Below are 23,305 nucleotides of genomic sequence, written 5' to 3'. Positions count from 1 at the left end.
GAGACTGGCTTTGGACATACCCTCACTCAGTCATTATCAGGACAGCCTCGTCATCTGAGAGGTCTAGGAGAGGTCTAGGAGAGGTCTCTGAGAGGTCTAGAGGTCTATGAGAGGTCTATGAGAGGTCTATGAGAGGTCTATGAGAGGTCTATGAGAGGTCTATGAAAGGTCTATGAAAGGTCTATGAGAGGTCTAGAGGTCTATGAGAGGTCTATGAGAGGTCTATGAGAGGTCTATGAGAGGTCTAGGAGAGGTCTATGAGAGGTCTATGAGAGGTCTATGAGAGGTCTAGGAGAGGTCTATGAGAGGTCTATGAGAGGTCTATGAGAGGTCTATGAGAGGTCTCTGAGAGGTCTATGAGAGGTCTCTGAGAGGTCTATGAAAGGTCTATGAGAGGTCTAGAGGTCTATGAAAGGTCTATGAGAGGCCTATGAGAGGTCTATGAGAGGTCTATGAGAGGTCTCTGAGAGGTCTCTGAGAGGTCTATGAGAGGTCTATGAAAGGTCTATGAGAGGTCTAGAGGTCTATGAGAGGTCTCTGAGAGGTCTATGAGAGGTCTCTGAGAGGTCTATGAGAGGTCTATGAAAGGTCTATGAGAGGTCTAGAGGTCTATGAAAGGTCTATGAGAGGTCTAGAGGTCTATGAGAGGTCTCTGAGAGGTCTATGAGAGGTCTCTGAGAGGTCTCTGAGAGGTCTATGAGAGGTCTATGAAAGGTCTATGAGAGGTCTATGAAAGGTCTATGAGAGGTCTAGAGGTCTATGAGAGGTCTATGAGAGGTCTATGAGAGGTCTATGAGAGGTCTATGAGAGGTCTCTGAGAGGTCTATGAGAGGTCTAGAGGTCTATGAGAGGTCTATGAGAGGTCTCTGAGAGGTCTATGAGAGGTCTCTGAGAGGTCTCTGAGAGGTCTATGAGAGGTCTATGAAAGGTCTATGAGAGGTCTAGAGGTCTATGAGAGGTCTATGAGAGGTCTATGAGAGGTCTAGGAGAGGTCTCTGAGAGGTCTCTGAGAGGTCTATGAGAGGTCTATGAGAGGTCTCTGAGAGGTCTCTGAGAGGTCTATGAGAGGTCTATGAGAGGTCTCTGAGAGGTCTATGAGAGGTCTAGGAGAGGTCTCTGAGAGGTCTCTGAGAGGTCTATGAGAGGTCTATGAGAGGTCTATGAGAGGTCTATGAGAGGTCTAGGAGAGGTCGATGAGAGGTCGATGAGAGGTCTATGAGAGGTCTATGAGAGGTCTATGAGAGGTCTATGAGAGGTCTCTGAGAGGTCGATGAGAGGTCTATGAGAGGTCTATGAGAGGTCTATGAGAGGTCTATGAGAGGTCTCTGAGAGGTCTATGAGAGGTCTATGAGAGGTCTATGAGAGGTCTATGAGAGGTCTAGGAGAGGTCTAGGAGAGGTCTATGAGAGGTCTCTGAGAGGTCTAGGAGAGGTCGATGAGAGGTCGATGAGAGGTCTATGAGAGGTCTATGAGAGGTCTCTGAGAGGTCTAGGAGAGGTCGATGAGAGGTCTATGAGAGGTCTCTGAGAGGTCTCTGAGAGGTCTAGGAGAGGTCTAGGAGAGGTCTAGGAGAGGTCTAGGAGAGGTCGATGAGAGGTCTATGAGAGGTCTATGAGAGGTCTATGAGAGGTCTATGAGAGGTCTAGGAGAGGTCGATGAGAGGTCTATGAGAGGTCTATGAGAGGTCTATGAGAGGTCTATGAGAGGTCTATGAGAGGTCTATGAGAGGTCTAGGAGAGGTCGATGAGAGGTCGATGAGAGGTCTATGAGAGGTCTATGAGAGTTCTATGAGAGGTCTATGAGAGGTCTATGAGAGGTCTATGAGAGGTCTCTGAGAGGTCTAGGAGAGGTCTAGGAGAGGTCTATGAGAGGTCTCTGAGAGGTCTCTGAGAGGTCTCTGAGAGGTCTATGAGAGGTCTATGAGAGGTCTATGAGAGGTCTAGGAGAGGTCGATGAGAGGTCTCTGAGAGGTCTCTGAGAGGTCTATGAGAGGTCTATGAGAGGTCTATGAGAGGTCTCTGAGAGGTCTCTGAGAGGTCTCTGAGAGGTCTCTGAGAGGTCTATGAGAGGTCTATGAGAGGTCTATGAGAGGTCTATGAAAGGTCTCTGAGAGGTCTCTGAGAGGTCTTTGAGAGGTCTCTGAGAGTTCTAGGAGAGGTCTAGGAGAGGTCTCTGAGAGGTCTAGGAAAGGTCTCTGAGAGGTCTAGGAGAGGTCTATGAGAGGTCTCTGAGAGGTCTCTGAGAGGTCTATGAGAGGTCTATGAGAGGTCTCTGAGAGGTCTCTGAGAGGTCTATGAGAGGTCTATGAGAGGTCTATGAGAGGTCTAGGAGAGGTCTAGGAGAGGTCTCTGAGAGGTCTCTGAGAGGTCCATGGCAATGTCATGCACACTATTCGTTGTCCTGAAATGTCTCCAAGACCTGACCGATAAGAGATGTATGGAGTCTCTTTGAGATCTCCTTGGTATCTGACAGGTCTCAGAGACATTGCAGGGACGTCACAGAAACGTCTCACAGGTTGAGGACAACAAATAGTGTTCGAGACCACAGAGACTGCATGGAGACTTTTTCAAGTCTCTGCTGAAATCGAACCGGTTCGTTTTCATCAAGACGACCTGGAGACTCGCCTTGCTTCCAGGGGACGTCTTGGAGACATCTCGGTGCCCAAGCAACTCGAGTCTCCAACTAGTCTCCAGGCCGGTGAGAAAGGCCCTTTGAAGGTGATTCAGAGGTTCAGAGACTTCTGTTTGTGCAAATGAACATGTCACTGTAGTTTGAAGCAATATGTTTGGCTTGATTTGAGTAAGAAGTCTAACAGCAATCTTATTTCAAGTAAATTAAGATTTTTTTAATCTAATTTTGAGTGCGATGAGGTCTTTGTTCTTACTTTGAGTGTTAAAAACGATTTCTTTATCAAAGTTACTCAAATCAAGGACAAAGGTTCTTACTTCAAGAACGTTTTGTGTGTTTTTTGTTTGATTAAATAAAAGCAGGGCATGTTCAGTAAACTGAAGGACGATGCGGCTGAACTGTGGTTATTTCAGATTCATTATGGACCGTTAAATATAGGTTATTGGAGGGTTATTTCCATCTTCACTGAGAATCTGCTCCTTATCTCCCACACGTGTGACGTGACGGCAGCTTCAGGAGTGAAAGAAACGTGTGTCGCGTCCGTCATGCAGCAGATGGACCGAATGGCGTGAGGAATAATAAATAGATAAATAAAACAATGGGACACGTGGGTCCAAATATGTCAGACATCGACAGGCGCGATAAGAAGACATTCAGCACTGACGCCTCCTCTGATGGCATTTCTGAGACTCAGATACAAGAACGTTCATGGTTCTGACCTGGTTTTCAGTCCTGAGCTCACTGTGATAGATAATAAGCTCCTAACGCTTGGTTTTAAAAAAGTACTAAAGCAACAAAAACCTCAAGTAACAAGTGGTTTTACTGTATCTTATCTAAGACCAGACCAAACACTCAGCTTTAATCTCTTTTTTCAAGTTTCATTCAGATTCATTCATTTGTTCCTCAGCCTTTTTAACCCCACTTGAACCTGGCTTTACCCAAATCTAAAAGCTTATAGAACAAAAACGAGGAGGAAAAAGCAACACAAGAGCGACAAAAACACAATAAACAAGCAACAAAAACACGAAAAAACTTCAAAAACACGACAAAAAGAGGCAAAAAATAACGGCTCGAGCTTCACAGTTAGAAGGTCCTGGGTTTGATTCCCACCTGGACGGGGCCTTTCTGTGTGGAGTTCTCATGTTCTCCTCGTGTCTGCGTAGGTTTCCTCCGGATACTCTGTATTCCCCTACCACTAAAAACATGTACAATAGGGCATGATGTATGAGAGTGTGTTTGAGAGTGCACATGGGGGATGACGGATGAAAATTAGCTCAAGGCTTCAATCCGGTGTGGCTTGTTTACATGTATGAGCCCCATGTATGTTCATTAACATTCACGGTACGGACCAAATAAACCAATATATAAATAAATAAATAAATAAATAAATGTGGTCTTAGCTTTCAAATGAGGCGTTGCACAGGCCGATAGGCTCTTAGATTTCTGGGTAAAGCTGAACTGGAGAAAATTCGCTCGGTTCAGGCAGGAGATCCGTCCTTCCATTTTCCTCCGCTTTATCCGGGGCCGGCTCGCGGGGGCAGCAGTCTCAACAGAGACGCCCAGACTTCCTGATCCACGCACAGCTCGGAGACATAGTCCCACAAGCGTGTCCTGGGTCTTCCACGAGGCCTTGTCCCACTAGGGTATGCCTGGAACACCTCCCGCGGGAGGCGACCAGGCAGGAGATAAGAGGTTAAAATGATTCTTTTTCCAGTGTAGAAGAAGAGCCTTATTTAAACAGAGCCTTTCACAGACGAGGTCACAAACGCTTGAAAGAATATTACATTTACTCCACACTCAGTGGTGGTGAGCTACGCTTGTAGCTGCAGTTTCCCCGGGGGGGGGCTGACTGCACACGTCTGCGCCAACGGTCCCTCTGACCACCATTCATCCTGGCCTATTGTACATGTTTTTAGTGGTAGGGAAAGCGGAGTACCCGGAGGAAACCTACACAGACACGGGGAGAACATGCAAACTCCACACAGAAAGGCCCCGTCCAGGTGGGAATCGAACCCAGGAACTTATGAATGAGTTTGGAATTTTCATTCAGTAGCAAAAATGCTTTGATTGATTAAGGTATTTGATTATTTAACATGAAATTTGACTTGACTAAAACTAAAGAGAGTTATTTGACTGAACCTTGAGCAAAAGGAAATGGCACTTTCGTCCAAAGACTAAAGCTGAATCCATGTTTCCTGGTTCTTCCTCTCCAGGTGACGGCCACAGACGCCGACGGCCCGAGGAACAGTCTGCTGCGTTACTCCATCGTCAGCGGCGACGCCCTGCAGCAGTTCTCCATTCACCCGCGGACGGGCGACATCACGGTCCGCACGGCGCTGGACAGAGAGGAGGTCAGATCCGGCCAATCACGTGCTTCATATCCACATCTGAACATTTGAACATCTAAACACCTGAACATCTGAACATCTAAACATCTGAACATCTAAACACCTGAACATCTAAACACCTAAACATCTGAACACCTGATCATCTAAACACCTGAATATCTAAACACATGAATATCTAAACACCTGAACATCTAAACACCTGAACATCTAAACACCTGAATATCTAAACACCTGAACATCTAAACACCTGAACATCTGAACACCTGAATATCTAAACACCTGAACATCTGAACACCTGAACATCTAAACACCTGAACATCTAAACACCTGAACATCTAAACACCTGAATATCTAAACACCTGAATATCTAAACACCTGAACATCTCAACACCCGAGTCACCTCCCCCTGTCTCTCCTGCACAGGTGCCTCATTACTCCCTGACGGTGCAGGCGGCGGACGAGGGCTCTCCTCCTCTGTCCTCCGCCCTCCTCATCACCGTCACCGTGTCCGACGTCAACGACAACCCGCCGCTCTTCAGCTCCGTCAGCCACAGCCTCACCCTGCAGGTACGAACACGTTCCCCAGAGTAACACCACGCCCCCTCAGACTAACACCACGCCCCTCAGACTAACACCACGCCCCCTCAGACTAATACCACGCCCCCACTGAATAACACCACACCCCCTCAGACTAGCACCACGCCCCTCAGACTAACACCACGCCCCCTCAGACTAACACCACGCCCCCTCAGACTAACACCACGCCCCCTCAGACTGACACCACGCCCCCTCAGACTAACACCACGCCCCCTCAGACTAACACCACGCCCCCTCAGACTAACACCACGCCCCCTCAGACTAACACCACGCCCCCTCAGACTAACACCACGCCCCCTCAGACTAACACCACGCCCCCTCAGACTAACACCACGCCCCTCAGACTAACACCACGCCCCCTCAGACTAGAAAAAGAAAAGAAATGCAATAATATATCTAATATGTATATAAAATTCCCAGATCGTGACTTTTCCCAAGTTTTTGATGATCATTTATTTCACTTCTGTTCCTCACAGAGCTACAAACATCACACATAAGGTGTATCAGAGTGTCTAGTTAAAGTTTGATGAGTTTTGAGTTTTCTCCTCGTGCCACACACAGAAACGTGCTTCAGATAAGTTTTATTGGAAATAAGCAGGAACAGAAAGTACGACTTCTGTTGAACTAGCATTGGCTCATCCTGGATCAGGCCGATCGCAGCAGCAGAATGAGAAATGTGGAACTTCTGCCACTCGGGGTTGTTTCAACTTATTTCTAAATAGTAATTAAATTGAACAGCGTCTGGTGATCTCGTTGGCGCCGTCTGAAAAATGTCTCCAAATGAGGCGCATTGACAGAAAAGTTTGAAAACGCCTCCCAAAAGAGCTGCCATTTTGCCCAAACCTTTAATTCCATCAGTTCGGGCCCTGTAGGACGTCACGCGGCTCCGGGAAAAACGCACTTTGGAAACGCTCCATGAACAAACAACAGATGTATTTGTAAAAAAACATACATACATAAATCTGCAGCGCTTTGGCCTGTGGCGCAAGAAAACATGAGAACAAAACGAAGCTGGACGGAGCCAAAGGGAAAACAATTGAACGTGTTATCAGTACATGCACACGGCCTCCGGGGGCAGCAGCGCTCACGTCCAAGGCCACATGGCTGGTTTTGTTTAGTGACCGAGGGACAGAGTGATGAAGTGACTTTAATTGGCCCAAACCACTGATTTTAGGAGTTTGTAAATACCATAGACTGAGAAACATTTACTTAGATAATAATTAATAATAATAATAACTTCTACATAAAGCGGTGGCTCATGGTTGAGTCGTCTTCACTTCTCATCTTTTAAAAGACTTTTTAATTTGACTTTTATTTCCTCTCACTCTATTGTACCATGTTGTGCATTTGAATGTTCAGAGTTTTTCCCACTTTATTTTCATCTTGTTTATTTTTACTCGCTCGCCCTCACAGTTATTTATTATTATTGAAGTCCATGTTTCATGTTGCTTTATTGCACTGGAGAAAATGAAACATTCATATTTAAACTTGTTTTGATTTTGATCAAAGCAGGAGTGATTTTTCTTACAGAAGCCTGTATTTTAGGAATGGTGTAAAATAACCTCGTCCTGACAGTGTGTGGAAGGGACCCCAAGAGAGGGGGTTAAAATGCCCAAGGCCAGGCCACCTTTAAGGAATAAAATATTACCTGTTTAGTGAAGAAGGGAGTGGAGTGGAATGATTGATGCTTGAAACTTATTATGGGCTGTCCAGTGGCATAGTGGTTATCACTCAAGCCTCTTAGCAATAAGGTCTTGGTTCGATCAGACCTCTCTGTGTGGAGTTTTCATGTTTTCCTCATGTCGGCGTAAGTTGCCTCCAGGTGCCCTGGTTTCCCCGACACCAACAGGCGGCGAAGGAGGAGACGGAGCGGCCATTAAGGTTCACACAGGACTCGGGACCTTTTCAATGAATGAGGCTGAACGGGACCCGCTCATCTTGGTTATATTATATTATATTTTTATTTTAAGTTTATTTGAATAGGGACAAGTATGTCACATAAACTCATGTTACATGCTACAACATTTTAGCCAAAGCGAATTCTCTATGTCCGTCCCCAGTTGGGCCTTTACAGAAAAAAAAATAAACAATACATAGTTAAAACAATATCATAATAATACAGCACAGCACTATATAAACACAGCAGAGCGGACGGTCAGTGGTCACATTTCTGACCTCTGATTAAAAAGTCTTTAAGTTTGTGTTTGAAAAGGACCCAGTTTGACTCTCCCTTCAGGTCAGGGGGTGTGTTTCGTTTCGGGATCTGATAGTTCCCGTCCTGAGCTCCTCTAGTCCTTGAACCCACAGCCCTGAGTGGAACTATACACTCACTGAAGACCTGTGGGGCTGGTTCCAACATTTATGCATCAGCTTCAGCTGGGAAGATGTGATAACATTTTCAAAAGATAAAATGTTTAAATTCCTGGTCGTCCCCTATGATTTATGCTGCGCTGTGGGTTTGCACACAAAGTCTGTACGCGTGTACAGGAGCGTCTGCACATCCCATGATGCAGCAGGAGCATCTGAGGCGTAGTGATGGAGCGTTTGGCTCGGCGTCTCAAGGCGCTCAAGCGTCCGAGCTCGGCCAGAGCGTCCAGAGCAGCAGCTGCTGGGACTGGGAAATCTGAGCTTTTGAGGAAATTCATGGTTCATCAACCAATCAGGAGCCTTCCTTAAAGGCGATGTAGAAGTGGAGATGAAAACAGTCCTGGAGGATCAGCCTCATCGTGAACCGGAGCGACACGACAGCAGCTCTGAGGGCCCGATCTTGTGCAACAAAACGGAGACGATAGCGTGACATTTTGCGCTCAGTCGGAGCGCACTTTGTGATCTCGCCACTCCAGACTTAGCGCATTTAAGTGGGTGGAGACACACATTTTCCTCCAACCAGATCGACTCTGCGTCCAGGAGAGTGGTTGTGTGGGAGTGTGGGGTGAACATGTGCTTTTGTTTTGCTTCGCGTTCACGCCAAGCGCGGGCCGATCCGCGCCACAGCGGACGCTGTAGCTCTTTTTCTTTCGAGATCGTTTAGCTCACGATGGGGTAAATAAAGTTTTTAGTTTGACCTGTGAGAGCCTAAGGCTTAAGAAAGAACGCAAGACAGCGCAATGTAAACGAGGAAGTGAACGTCAGCCGTGTTTCCACCAGTGCAGTCGCCTCCTCTTGTGACGCCCCCTCACAGGTGGCGGAGGCGAATGGCACATATAGCGCCGCCACTCGGAAAATAATTTGCCAAGAGCCTGCGCCGCCCCGTGCGCCGCCACAAGATCTGGCCCTGAGACTTTTACAGAGACACACATCTGTATTTCTTTACCTAAACACCCAGGATTAAACTCATTTTAGAGGCTGGTCTTGGACGCGCCTCAGAAGTGTCTACACAGCGGCTCTGAAGGATGGGTCAAATACAGCTCGGAACATTTTTTTTTCAAAGGGACAATAAAAAACACTTTAACCTTAAAATACTTGACAAGCATTTAATCTGAAGCATCTGAAAAGTACAACATTAAAACTTTAAGGACAGCCTTTGGAGATGGATTGTATTTCAAAAGTTCTCTTCTACTTGTTATTAACGATAATCAAAGCCTTTTTTGTCTCGTAGCTCAACCCCCAAAACCAGCGGCTTCCAACTCTGATCCTGAAGTTCACAAACGCAAAAGTTTCTCCTCAGTTTTTAGATTTTAATGAGTTACGAGCCGTGCATCTGTGAGCAGATTTTTGGACAGATCTGCTCTCTCAGGTCAGCACTTCTCCATCGCAGCGCGAGGGCAGAAAAATAATGAACGGCAGGAATGTATTCACACACAGCGAGCGATCCGGCAGTCGGGACTTTTGAAGCCGTCATTTGGACGAGTTCGTTAGCCGCTCGTTAGCCGTGAACAGGTGCAGTGGGGATGGCCAAGCGGCTCTGGGCGGCGTTGGAGAAGTGCGGAGAATAAAGCAGGTTTCCCGGCGTCAACAGTGTGTTTCTGTGATGCTGTGGAGGCCAGGCCAGGCCACGTGTCCAGTGCATACAGGCTCCTGGTCAGGTTTATCGAGCTAAAGGTTTATCCTTTATTTCATCACTGGTAATATTGGAAGAGCTGCTTTAACTAGACTCTGTGTATTTCAATTAGGACGAGAAGCTTTATGTTACAGGTCAAGGTTTAATAGTGTTTCCCAAAATTAAATTAAACTATTTGTGCTCAGTGAATGTCATGACATAACATAAAGTAGGATTTAACTGGCATCGAATCTAGAATTCTTTGGAAAATAATGATATTTTATCACCTTAAAGAGACTAGATGCAAGTTTGCCATTTATACGCACTACTGCCACCTCAGGTCATACATGTAACTGCAGCTTCTATATTAAAGAGGGGGTATTATGCTTTTTTCAATCACATAGCACCAGTCTACAGCTCACTACAATGATGACCAAACCTTCTGTTGGTCTGTAAATGCAGTAAATTAAAACTGCCTTGTATAAAATTGCTATAGAAAGTCCTTTTCCTGGACCCAATCTCTACACCCTTGGATCCGAAAATGGGGGCCTCAGAGGTGCTAATGGGGGCCCATCAAAGCAAAAAATGATTTTGAAAGGATAAACACATTTATTTGCTACTTCAAACCATGCTTTTAGCCACATCCATTGCTACATATTGCTTTGTATAGAATAATAACAAATTCCTTTGAACAGAGTCAGTTATTTTTATAGGAGGCCCACCCCAAGAGATTTTCAGATTAATGTGATCTGAACGGAATGAAAGCTGCACAATATATCTTTTTTTTTAGTTATTTTGGTGCATTTTCATGTTTTCATGAGCAAAAACAAATGAGCCATTTCCATTTTGTTGTACAAGTCTAAAACAACTTAAGAATAATTCAGAATAAGACGTTTTTCCACGTTTTGGGTCAGAAGTCGTGTTAAATATTGTCATTTCCCTCCATTTTGTTCTTGAATGTTTGCAGATAGTAAGACATCAAAAATGCCCGGTCTTATTTCAGTTTGTGGCTTTAAAAATATAGCATTTGGGCTTTAAAACGGCTGGGGAAAAAAAACATTAGATTTGACTTGTTGCTTCCTGTATAAACCTTGGGCCGGTCAGACTCCGGTGGGGCCAGTGCCCCCCGGCCCCCCCTGTAGTTGTGCCCCTGCCGTATTCCTTACAAAGTCACCAAACCCTGCTCCAGCTCCTCTTTGTGAGATAGACCGTGGATATCTAATGAACGAACCATCTCAACATCATCTAAATTCAGATTCCCATCGCTCTTTCTGCCTCCTCTTAGCCGCCCATGCACGAGCTAAATGAATTCGACCACAAAGGAAGCCTGTTTTACTCCATTAACTTCGAATTGCTGTATTTTTTCCCATCTTTGTAGATTGATACACCTATTTCTCCCCCTACGTCTTCTCTTTTTTTTCATTTCTGCCGCCTTAAGATATGCAAAACGCCTGCGCTTTCTCTCAGAAGGCAATCCATCACCCTTTTTATTTAGCCTCAGCCGGAAAAGCAATTGGTCCGAACTTTTCAATCCAGCGCTCGCCTTTAATTCTTGCGCAGATGACGTGAAGAATTAAGTCCGTGGGACGGTCGGCTAAATCGAATCAAGCAATTAACCCTCAAAGCGAACACTTGTAGCGACGCGGGATTGCAATTTTGAAGATAGGACCCCTGGCTTATTGGAAACAAGGGGGGATGAGAACGGAAGCCAATGGGAGAGAAGCTTAATGAAACTGAAGACGCGTGCGGGGAAAAAGCCACGGGAGATCGGCTTTGGTTTGACGTCCATTTGGTCCTTTTGTAAGTGGATGTTTAGTTGAAAGCTAATGCCAAACGGAAGTGAGTGAGACGGGCTCGTAATTAACAGGAGACGTCATCTTCCAGAGCTATAAGCAATGTGTTTCTTTGTAAAAACAGACAAAACACTACAACATTTGCGATGTCTAGAGGAGAGATCCACTCCCATGGACGGACAGGCGATAGAGACCCAGGGCCGATGGGAGTCCCTCAGCAGAAGAACGTCCAGTCCTCGTAGGGGGGGGTGGCCTCGTTCCTCTGAGAACCCACAGTCTGAAACAGGCACTCCCCCCATGTGAACATTGATCTTCATGAACTTGAACCAGGACAGTAGTTTGACGATTAGACGAGAGTAAAGCTGTTCTACGTGGCCTTTTTGTCTCAAAGAGGAGTTGAATCCACGCGGTTCTCATGAGCGCAGTAACTTACAGTAACTCTGGTTCTCTGAATGTGCACAGTCTAAAACGAGTTGGGCGACTCACAGGCCAATTCTCAGCGGTGAGACAGAAATAACTGCCAGCTACCATTTTAAAAAGTGTGGAAAATAGACTAGTGTCGTCCTAAACTCCAGTCTCACAGTGGCTTAGTGGTTAGTGGTTCTCACATAGAGGGGCGGGGCCTGGATTGAGCACTACTGCACAGTGGAACCATTTTGACCCTAAATGGATTTGCTCTTCGTCGAATAGCCATGGGATGCTACTGTAGGGCCCCCGTCTGGATTTTGCTTTGGGGCCCAGAAGGGCCAGCACCGGCTCTGGTTAAGCTCCTGCATGACGGCACTTCAGACCCGAATTAACAACTTTCTGAGTGACAGTGCAGGATTTTAGAGGCAGTTGTGGTGGATATGTCTGGGCTCATTCTACACATAAATATTTTTTACATTTTTAAACTCTGTCTAGAGGCTGTGCATTTCAATTCAGGCTAAATATGACTGCAAACATGGCTGCTGTCGGCCATTTCGGTGCCTTAAAGAGGGGGTATTCTGCTTTTTTCAATCCCATAGCACCAGTCTATAGCACACTACAATGATGACCAAACCTTCTGCTGGTCTGTAAATGCAGTAAATTAGAATAACTGCCTTGTATAAAATGTCTCTCTCAAAATGTCTGTAGTGAATGTCTTGAAATAGGCCTCTGTCTCTTTAAGAACCTCTGACCCTTTCAGACACGCCCCCTCCACACGCTGTCTGTGGCATCAGTGGGGAGGGGGTTCTGCTGAGGAGCAGTGGTTGGTTACTCGGCTGGTGACGAAAGCTCGGAGGCGTCTCCAGGAGGTGGGGGCGTTCCTAGGAGGACTCAGGCAAACCTATCCCTAAAATGGCCGCCATCAGAGTTTTTACAGATTACTCAAAAATACGTGAATGTGCCAAGGCAACACTTCAGGCATGTTTTTAATGAGGGAATGACAGAATAACATGATGGAAAGCTTGAAAAAGTTGATTTTGCATATCACTCCCCTAGACCTATACCTGATTTTTTCATCTCAAACAATGAAACAGAGAACTACTAAACTAAAATCTTGGTTGAGGCACAAAAAAATGCTAGAAAACTATTGCAAGTTTATGAAATTGATACAAATGCTTTATAATTAGTGTATTCCCACGAATGTCTGAGTTTACGATACACTAAGGGAAGACAAAACTGAATTTATTTCATAACTAATCTAACATAACCTTTAAGCTGTTGCTGCTAAGTGTTGTCAGGGTTTGAACTTTAGTTTGTCTCAGTGATTCATTTGTGCGTCAGTCGCATTAGCACATATTTCTATCACTTCTTTGTTCTGGGTTCTTATTGAACACAGACATTTATTTGTATTTGAAAGGACACTGTGTGACCGTGTGTTGTCCCGCAGGAGGGCGAGGCGGTGGGGAGCACCCTGCTGCAGCTCGTGGTCTCCGACAAAGACACGCCCAAAAACGGACCTCCCTTTACCTTCCACATCGTCAGCGGCAACGAGGAGCGGCGTTTCCACGTGGACCAGGGCGGGCTGCTGTCGCTGTCGGCCCCGCTCAGGAGGAAGGTGTGGCCCCGACACCTGCTCAAGATACAGGTGAGGACACGGACTCCACGGCATGTGCACAATACCACTGTTGTTTTAGGCAGCTCCTTTTAGTCTTACTTTTAGTCTTTTGGACGAAAATGCTTTTAGGTTTAGTCACATTTTAGTCATTTCAAAATGTGATCGTTTTAGTCACGTTTTAGTCAGATGAAAATTAAAAAGGTTTTTGTCACGTTTTCGTCTGTTTCATTATAAGAAGTTATGATTAATTTCGATAAGTCTTGTAAATTGGGATAAATAATAGCTACTATAGGCTTTCTATAGCTTTTGACAAACAGATGACACCACGATAGGCACTGGCAGAAGTGGTCGGCCGACTGTGAACAGGACTTTTCCCAAAGCGCCCGCTCTCCTCGTCCTCTGATCGTCGCTTCTAGATTTTTTTTTATTTTTTTTTTACCAACAGCCCTGTCTGCACATACGTAGCCAACCTCAACGTGCTTTCTACGTTCATACGCCACGGTCTGAAAGCTTTAAAAAGAGCATCAAAATAGCGACGAAAACATGGTTTAATAATGCAGTAGTTTCCTAATATAATGTCGAGGCGTTTCTTTTGCTGCCTCTCCTGTAGATCCATCTGTGTCTCCTCTCGTGTTTCCTCTCGTGTTTTGCTCTCGTGTTCGCTCCGAGCTCACGTGAAAAGGGCTGATTCTGCACAGCTCAGGGTCTCGTGGGAGAGTCGTCTTTAAAAAGTGCTTAGTTTGACTCGCAGCTGCTGAAAACCGCCCTTTTTTCTCCATCCACGCTCCCTCACTGTCCACCCGCCCTCGTCCTGAGCTCCATCGCCTTCGAGCTGAGTCAGTCGTGGGTTTGTCCAAATCAAATCCACGCTCGGTCCCGTTTGTGTTGTTTATTGAAGAAGAAGGAGGTCGATGTCTCTGGAAATCCCCTCTCATTCAGAACACATTATCACCCCTTACCCCCCACCTGAACCGACCCAGTTTGGCTTTACCCAAATCTAAAAGCTTCTTGGAGAAAGCCACAAAAACAGCAACAAAAAAGTGACCAAAATGTGGCAAAATAAAGTGTTGAAGTCCTGACCAGAACCAGGAAAGACGACCATATTAGTCCAGTGCTCTGGTCTCTGCACTGGTTTAGCCCCGGAGTCCATCTCGGACATGTTAGCGCCGTATGAACTACCTTAGGCCCTGAGAACTTCAGGGAGGGGTCTCCTGGTGGTTCCCAGAGTCAGGACTAAACACGGGATGTGAGACAGGCCTCAACCCTGACTGTGTTTAAAGCAGAACTAAGTAACTTTTACCTCAATAAATCCTTCCCGTAGTCCCTCTGGGGGTGATACAGGTGTTAATGGGATGATTGGAGGGTCTTTCATCGCCCCCTGGTGTCTCTGGCCAGAAAACCACATTTGCAACTTTGCTGCCTCCGGGTAGGAGCCACCAATACACACTTATGGAATCATGAAGAAGAAGCTAACAAGCTAATGGGCAAAGCTAATTGGGCTAGCACAGCTTAAACAGTATTTACAGCCAAGTTTGAGTGAATAAAGTATATCCAATTGGATGAACAATATCCCTCTGTCCTGTTGTCTTTTCTGTCAGTGTAGTATTTACTCTCACAGACAATTAATACGTTAAAAAATCACACCTGCAGTTGCACTTATGGCCTCTAGGGGCATGAGTTACTTAGTCCTGCTTTAAGTCCAGGCTGAAAGGACACTTATTTAATGATTTAAATAAGTGCCCTCCTCTCTGTCTCCTCTCTCCTCTCTCTCCTCCTCCTCTCTCTTCTCTCTCCTCCTCTCTTCCTCCTCTCTCTCCTCCTCTCTCCTCCTCTCTTCCTCCTCTCTCTCCTCCTCTCTCCTCCTCTCTCCTCCTCTCTCTCTCCTCTTTATAGAATCATTTTAAGTAGAATCAATGGCTGTTTTATATATATTAAGCTGGTTAAGAGATTAATCCTCGTTCTTTTCAGGTGACGGACAGCGGCTTCCCCCCTCTCTCCTCCATCTGCGTGGTCCACATCAACGTGACTGAGACCAGCCGCTTCGCCCCGTCCGCCGTCCCGTTAGAGGTCTTCATCACCACCGCGGGCGCCGCCTTCTCCAACCGGGCCCTCGGCAGGATCCACGCCTCGGACCAGGACCTGCACGACTCGCTGCTCTACACCCTGGTCTCGCAGAACCCGCCCGAGTCCAGGTTCTCCGTGGGACCTCACGACGGCAAAGTGTGGGCAGAGGAGCGCCTGGGGGAGGGCACCCACTCCCTCAACGTGAGCGTGTCGGACGGGAAGTTCACTGTCTGGACTCCGGTCCGGATCCACGTGTGGGCGGCCGAGCAGAAGGCGCTGGACGCGGGTCTGACGCTGCAGTTCTTCGGGATGGGGCCGGAGGAGTTCATCGGGGACCACTGGAGGGGGGTGCAGAGGAGCCTGGGCGTGGCCCTGGGGCTGAACAGGCAGGAGATCCACCTGGCCAGTCTTCAGCAGAGACCGGACTCCAAGATCCTGGAGGCGCTGCTCGTGCTGAGGCCCAAGAGCGAAGCGGCGCCTCGTCTGCCGCTCAGCAAGCTGCCAGGTGAGGTCTGCGGGGGCTCCTGGATCTCCAAAAATGTTCATCTCATGGTCAAACATCTACATTTACATCGCTTTGTTGCTCAAAACACAATACCAAACTGCAGGGAAAAAACACCTACTGCACACGTTTTTTTCACTCTTTTTCTCCCATATAAAAAATCCCAGTTTTTTTCCCTAAGTTTCCCCTATTTTTCTAATTTTTTCCCCCAATTTGTCTTTTTTTTTTTCTTCCCTCATATTTTGCCATTTTTCCCCAAAGTTTTCCAAATTTTGTTCCCAATTTTTCCCATTGTGCTCCACTTTTCCCTCATTCTCCTCCCGTCAGGCCGAAACGGGAAAACGTGAGGAATGATTTGCTAAGGCCTCTTCAGCAAAATCGACTTCTTAGGGCCTTTTTTTAACAATGTTTTACAATGTTCTCTCATCAAACACACCTGGAGCCGTGTTTGGAGCTGCTCGCGTGTCTTTATGTATCTTTTGGATCTTCACCAGTGGCGACAGCTCTCAAAATCCCCTCCCTGAGGTTCTACGTATCCAGGAAATGCTCCCCTCGCCTCTCGATCTCTTGCTAAGCTGAATCCTTTCATTGTGAAGTAAAAACACTCGCCAGAGCTTCACTGCAGCCACACGTCTGCAGTGAACCTGGAGGGGGAGGAAAATACTTAGTTTTAACATTTTTAAACTCTGTATAGTCCCTTTAAGAGGGTGTTTTATGCAGGTGTGTGGTAATAATTATGGCTGGGTACCGTTTTTTAACGATACTTGTTTTTTTGATACTAAAGTGTAGAACCATAAACCAGATTAATAATGTTCATTCCTTTTGCATTTGTATCATTTATTGGAGGCTGTGTTAATTTCGTCGACTAAAATATTTAGTCTTGATTTCGTTGATTTGATTGATAAATATATAAAGTGGTATTTTTGACGACTAAACTTGGACTAAAACTAAATTTAAAGTTTGTCATGAGACTAAAACTAAAATGTCCAGATGTTTTAGTCAACTGAAATAAGACTGAATAAAAATGAAAAGGAGCGACTAAAATCATCCAAACTTGTATAACTGACAAATGACCAACAGCATCAAAGCTTGAGCATAAAGATTGTTTATTTCTTTTCGATTCCTGCTTTTGATACTTTGATTTTTTCGACCAGACTGGTTTGGTTTATTAATAATGCACTGGGTTAGTCCAACACGATCAGCCGTGTCCCAATGCTCAGCCGTATGTAAGGTATAAACCTAATTCATTTAAAGTAAAGCTTCATTTTAATCAGAAATAAGCAAATGTATAAAATGAAAATGGAAAATCCAATTAAAGCTAATCTGTGCACAGGTGTGACGTGAACCCAGCGTTTCAATTAAAACTCAGCATATTCCCGTAATTGTGTAAATGAAAAGGTGCCTCTGGGACTTTCAGTCAAAACAGATTTATTTTATTGTAATACACGTTTCTCAGTGGATGGAGAGAGTGTGTCCAGTCCAACGCCCCAGGTTTCACCGTTTCAACAAATCCAGCGGGAAATTACTCACAGAGCCATAAAAGCTGCTCGGATCCACACAGATTTATGCGAGACGGAGGGAATATAACCAGGAGGTTTGTTGGTCACCTGCTGCTGAAACAGACCTCATTTATTTATGTTCTGCAGCTGGACGAGGAGCTCAGCATCTCCACAGACTCAGGACATTTAAACACGAGCAGAAGCAAAGAGGAGTCACCACAGGAGGTTCAGACCACAGCCTTTTGTCTCATGAGTTTCATTCTTCTGAAAGCCGGGTCTCGAGCTCATTTGGAGCAAAAATACAAACACGGGCTGTGTCCGAATGTCCACCCTCGTCCCTGATCCTCATTCACTACACAGGCCCGCAGTATATAATCACTATATAGTCACTGATTCTGTTGGCGATTCAGACACAAGCCACTACTTTCTCCAAGCTGCGTGACGTCAGGCGCGCTGCGGCTGCAGATATGTTTTTTTTAATTTTTTTTAATCTGAATTTATATATTATTACAAACGTTTATTTTATGAAACAGAACGACTGTTTTGGCACTTTTACAGGCGTTTTATTTGTCCTTTAAATTTAAATTAAAACTATAAACTTAAAACTATTTATGGATAAATACGAGTCAGATACTTTATATTTAACATGGTTTTTACATGAATGTCTTGGATTATTGGAGAGGAAGCTATCGGTCATTTAACTCGAGCTAAAGGTTAGCGGCTAACGTTAGCATCATTTCACCGTAACCGTTTATATTTTGGTCGTTTATTCATGAGAAACACAAACACACGACTGAAACAGCTGATTTACTTCAGTCGTGTTTAGTTCAAAGACCTGTCTCTGTCAGGCTCTTCTCCGACTCGCAATGCATTGTGGTCTATATTGACCCGTTTGGTGACCATCGATGCTCACTACTTTTTGAGATGCATTGTGGGAAATTTCAAGTGCGGCTACTTTTTTGCCTTTGGACATTCGGACACGCCTGCAACATGTGACCACTATATAGTGACTATATAGTGACTATATAATGACTATATAGTGACTATATAGGGAATAGTGAGGACATTCGGACACAGCCACAGTGCGGGTCGGGGACGGAAACAGACTGAGCGATCACACATGTTTAAAGTTAGCGGCTTTAGCGTTATTCAAAGTTTACAAAAGAAAATGAACTGACAAACATCTGAGCTGAAATCCTTGTGAAATATCTGTTTGTTTAAAGGGACTATATGGAGTTTAAAAATGTTGAAATGAAGTATTTTCCTCCCCCTACATGTTCCATATATAAAATGTCCAGATTGTGACTCTTCACAAGTTTCTGATTGTCATTTATTTCATTCCTGTTCATCACAGAGCTCCCCAAATCACACATGAGGTGTATTAGAGTGTGTTTCGCAAATTTTAACGGACGAGGTGGAGATTATCACTTTTTAACGACACCCTCCAGCCAATCAGAATGGATTATTCACCCAGACCATGGTTTAAAGCAGTCCTTTTCTCTGTTTGGTGCAGGTATTATTTCGGACATGGAGGACTCTTTGGGGCTGACCATCCCGCGGTCGACCCACGGCGGCTGTGTGGGTCCGGGCTGCGCTCCCAGAGGCTGCAGGAGCTCGGTGCGACTGGCAGGGGGCAGCGTGACGCACTACACCACCGCCCGCGCCGGGTACATCACCCCCCCGCACCAGTGGGAGAGCGCCTGCCCCTGCAACGGTAACATCTCACGCTCACAATCCTCTGTGGTGGAGGCAACAAGGTCTGATTTCAAATGAAAGGCGAGACACGGCAGGTGAAAGCATTGTAGCTAGTTTTCTAGGAACAACAGTAAAGTGACAAAAATGTGACAAAAAAGTGACGAAAAGTGAGAAAAAAATGACGAAAAAGTGACCAATATGTGTTGACAATAAAACAATACAGCAACAGAAAAGTGGCACCCAAGTGACAAAAAAAAAGTTAAAAAAAAAGTGACAACAACGTAGCAAAAACGCAAGAAAAAAGGTCAGTTTTGTAGGTCTAGGCTTTCAAATGAGGCGTTGCACTTCCCTTTGCTCTAAGCTTTTAGATTTGGGTAGAGCTGAACTGCAGAACATGCACTTGGCGGGAGACACTTCTTGACCGAAGAGCAACAGTGTAAGGCCTGATTTGAAAGCTAAGACCTACAAAAGTGATTGAAACTTTTTTGTCACGTCGCCGCATTTTTGTCCCATTTTTGTCCCATTTTTGTCATGTTTTTTGTTGCTTTTTCATCACTTTTTTAATGTGTTTTCGTCACATTTTGTGTATCTTTTTGTGTGTGTTTTTTTGTTATGTGTTCGACGTCACTGTCTTGTGTTTTTGTTGTGTTATTATGGCTATTTTGTTGCTTTTTCATTGCTTTTCTTCATTGCTTTGTTGTGTTTTCGTCTCTTTTTTGTCATGTATTTATTGGTTTTTCATTGCTTTTTTTTCGTTGCTTTGTTATGTTTTTGTCATGTTTTTTTTTTCACTTTTTGTGTTTTTTTGTTGCTTTGTAGTTGTGTTTTCGTCACATTTTTGTGGATTTTTTGTCGGTTTTTCATAGCTTTGTATCGTTGCTTTTTTCTTGTTTTTTTTTTTGCTTTTCCAGCACATTTTTGTTCTATTTTCATCCTCGTCGCCATTTTGATGCTTTTCTTTTAAGCTTTTAGATTTAGGTAAAGCTTGGTTAAGGCGGGGGATAAGAGGAGAAAATATAGAGGCCGGACTGGCCCTTCTGTGCTCTTCTAGAATGAACATATGACCAGTCCGCCCCTCCTTAAAGCTGCTCTAAGTGATCCCGTTTGGCCGGTCCGGCACCGATGCAATACCAATAAGCTCCTCTAGAGGCGCCACCGTGAAATCCTCCTGAAATGTCCGTTTGTTTATTAATCCAGTATCTACAGGAGCCTCAGGTCTTTGCTTTCCTCACAAAGCAAAGCAGCACCGGAGGAGAGGCTGAGGCGTTCAAGGACTGCGGGACAAAAAAGTACTACACTGTAAACTTAGTTCTAAATGGAATTATTATGTTCTAAATGTTAAAAAGAAAAACAGTGACAGACTTTCATGAAAGCTGTAGTTTAACAAATAAATGTAAATCTCAAAATATTTACTTCACACAAGATGAATGAGATTTCCGTAGCTCATTGAATGCAATCAGAGCGGAGTGTGGTCTCAACAGTGTGGAGGGGAGGGAGGGGCGTGGCCAGGTGAGGGGAGGAGGGGCGGAGCAGAGTTCACTACTCCACCTACCGATGAAAACAATTCAGAAAGACATCGCTTAAGGCAGCTTTAATCAACTGCATTTTTTCCAGTTTGGCTTTACCCAAATCAAAAAGCTTCTTGGCCAGTGTCACGCCTCATCTGAAAGCTGAGACCTGCAAAACTTTTTTGTTGTTTTCATCTCTTTTTGATCTCTTTTTTTTATGCTTTTTTGTCTCTTTTCGTCAGTTTTTCTGTTGCGTTTTCATCCTTGCTTTGGTCACTATTATTGCTGCTTTTTTCAAGAAGCTTTTAGATTTGGGTACAGCCAAACGGGAGAGAATGTGCTCGGTTCAGGCGGGGGTTAAGAGGGTAAAGGATCTAATTCCTGCCTAATTTATTGAACTTTGAACCCAAGAAACAGATTTTTTTCCCGCTTATTCAGAAACTAAACTGGGAAAATGCGTGGAACTTATATAAAGCCGTTATGAAGAGTTTGGTTCTGAAAATGTGGGCAATTTTGGTTCATCTGTTTATATTATGTTATCTACAGCAGAGGTTTCAAACTGATTTCTCGAATGAAGTTTTTTCCCTCTTGAAAATGTAAAAATCAGTGCTCCCAAATTATGCACAAAACGTCGACTTTAACCCCTTAACTCCCACCTGAACCGAGCACATTTTCTCCAGTTTGGCTTTACCCCAGTCCAAAAGCTTCTGGAAAAAAGCCGTGAAAATAGCAACAAAACTGAGACGAAAACAATGACGGAAATGTGACAAAAAAGTGACGAAAAATTGATGAAAAAGTGGCAAAAATGTCACAAAAATGTCACAAGAGATTGACGAAAAAATTACGAAAATGTCACAAAAAAATGACAAAAATATGATAAAAAATTGACAAAAAATGACCAAAAAAATGACCAAAAAATTTACAAAAAATGACAAAAAATTTACAAAATGTTACAAAAAAATGACAAAAATGTGATCAAAATTTGACAAAAAAAATAACAGAAAAATGACAAAAATATGACAAAAATATGACAAAAATTTGATAAAAACGGACGTAAAAATGACAAAAATGTGATAAAAAATTGACAAAAAAAATAACAAAAAATGACCAAAAATGACAAAAAAGCTACAAAAATGAGTTGAATACCCAACAAAAAAATGATGGAAAAAAATCTGATGACGTGAGGATAAAGATCCTCTCGATTCAGGCGGGAGTTAAGAGGTTAAGGGAGAAATTAAACCCACCTTGTCATTTCAAAGCCCTGTCGCTCTTTTCTCGTTTACTTTCATCTTCGCGTTGGCGTAACCTTTGATTTTCCCTCAAATGACACGTTTTTAATCCCAGATTTGATCGAGTGGAACCCCGACCGTGATTAAAGACGCTCTGGCGGATCAAGGGCATTTCCAGGAATCTCAATGAAGAGATCCATCACCGAGGCCAATCAAAGAGGCCGGTGAAAACAAGGCGTTACCAATCACGCCATTTCATCTCAAACAGGCCTGACCGCCATTTTGAATAACACGCACGAGTCGTCCATTGATCCAGTTCAACGTTAGATTAGGCGACACAATATCTCGTTCCTTTGTCATTCCCACACATTCATTCACCAATACTGACTGTTTGGTATCCACGTGTAGCAAGAAAGGCGGACCCTGTAATCCAAATATGGTCATTTCCTTTCCGGGAGACAGCAGTGGCTAAAGACGAGAGACATTTACCATTACATTATTAAATATCTCATTCTGATTTATTGAACTAGAAACAAGGAAATATTTGCAGATAGGAGAGCGGGTCAGCGGTTCAGATCCTGCAGGTGCACACGGTCGTGTCCTTGGGCAACACACTTCACCCCCCCTGCCTCTTCTCTTTGGTCCTCATGGAGCTGATATTGCTGTAATACCGCCCCCTGGTGGCCAGGGACGACTCTAAAAGACTCTTTGTAAACAGCGTTGGACTTCTTTTAAAGGGGGGGTATTCTGCAAAATGGACTTTTTCAAGCTTTCCATCATGTTATTCTGTCGTTCCCTCATTAAAAACATGCTGAAGTGTTGCCTTGGCACATTCACGTATTTTTGAGTAATCTGTATAAACTCTGATGGCGGCCATTTTAGGGATAGGTTTGCCTGAGTCCTCCTAGGAACGCCCCCACCTCCTGGAGACGCCTCCGAGCTTTCGTCACCAGCCGAGTAACCAACCACTGCTCCTCAGCAGAACCCCCTCCCCACTGATGCCACAGACAGCGTGTGGAGGGGGCGTGTCGGAAAGGCTCAGAGGTTCTTAAAGAGACAGAGGCCTATTTCAAGACATTCACTACAGCCATTTTGAGAGAGCCATTTTATACAAGGCAGATATTCTAATTTACTGCATTGACAGACCAACAGAAGGTTTGTCATCATTGTACTGTGATATAGACTGATGCTATGGGACTGAAAAAAGCAGAATACCCCCTCTTTAAACTGGCTAAACGTGACCCATGTGACAACGCTCGGTTATGTGCCATATTTTTTAACCAGTCTGGTTTTTGTACATCAGCACTAAAAAGAGGAAGCCTAAATCTATGATTGACAGGTGGAGCTCTGTGGAGGCTCCGCCCACCCCGCAGTCTTCCCGTGTTTTTGCTCTTTTAAGGAACGGGCTTCGTAGGAGGGGATAGAGCAGCCATGTTAGTT

At 44.7% G+C, this 23,305-nt stretch overlaps 1 protein-coding gene across 1 annotated transcript in view; it reads left to right on the top strand.

Moving 5' to 3' along the window:
• The window catches only part of fat2 (FAT atypical cadherin 2), a 223,921-nt gene that overhangs the window by 150,308 nt on the left and 50,308 nt on the right, over positions 1-23,305 (top strand). The window contains exons 18-22 of the mRNA XM_079556143.1: positions 4,842-4,979; positions 5,400-5,543; positions 13,201-13,398; positions 15,337-15,937; positions 18,947-19,147. Of these exons, the coding sequence (XP_079412269.1) occupies positions 4,842-4,979; positions 5,400-5,543; positions 13,201-13,398; positions 15,337-15,937; positions 18,947-19,147 (1,282 nt within the window). The remainder of the gene's footprint in view (positions 1-4,841; positions 4,980-5,399; positions 5,544-13,200; positions 13,399-15,336; positions 15,938-18,946; positions 19,148-23,305) is intronic.

The sequence above is a fragment of the Gobius niger genome, assembly GCF_951799975.1.
Source record: "Gobius niger genome assembly, chromosome: 5".
Classification (NCBI taxonomy): domain Eukaryota; kingdom Metazoa; phylum Chordata; class Actinopteri; order Gobiiformes; family Gobiidae; genus Gobius; species Gobius niger.
This window is presented reverse-complemented; position numbering and strand designations above follow the sequence as displayed.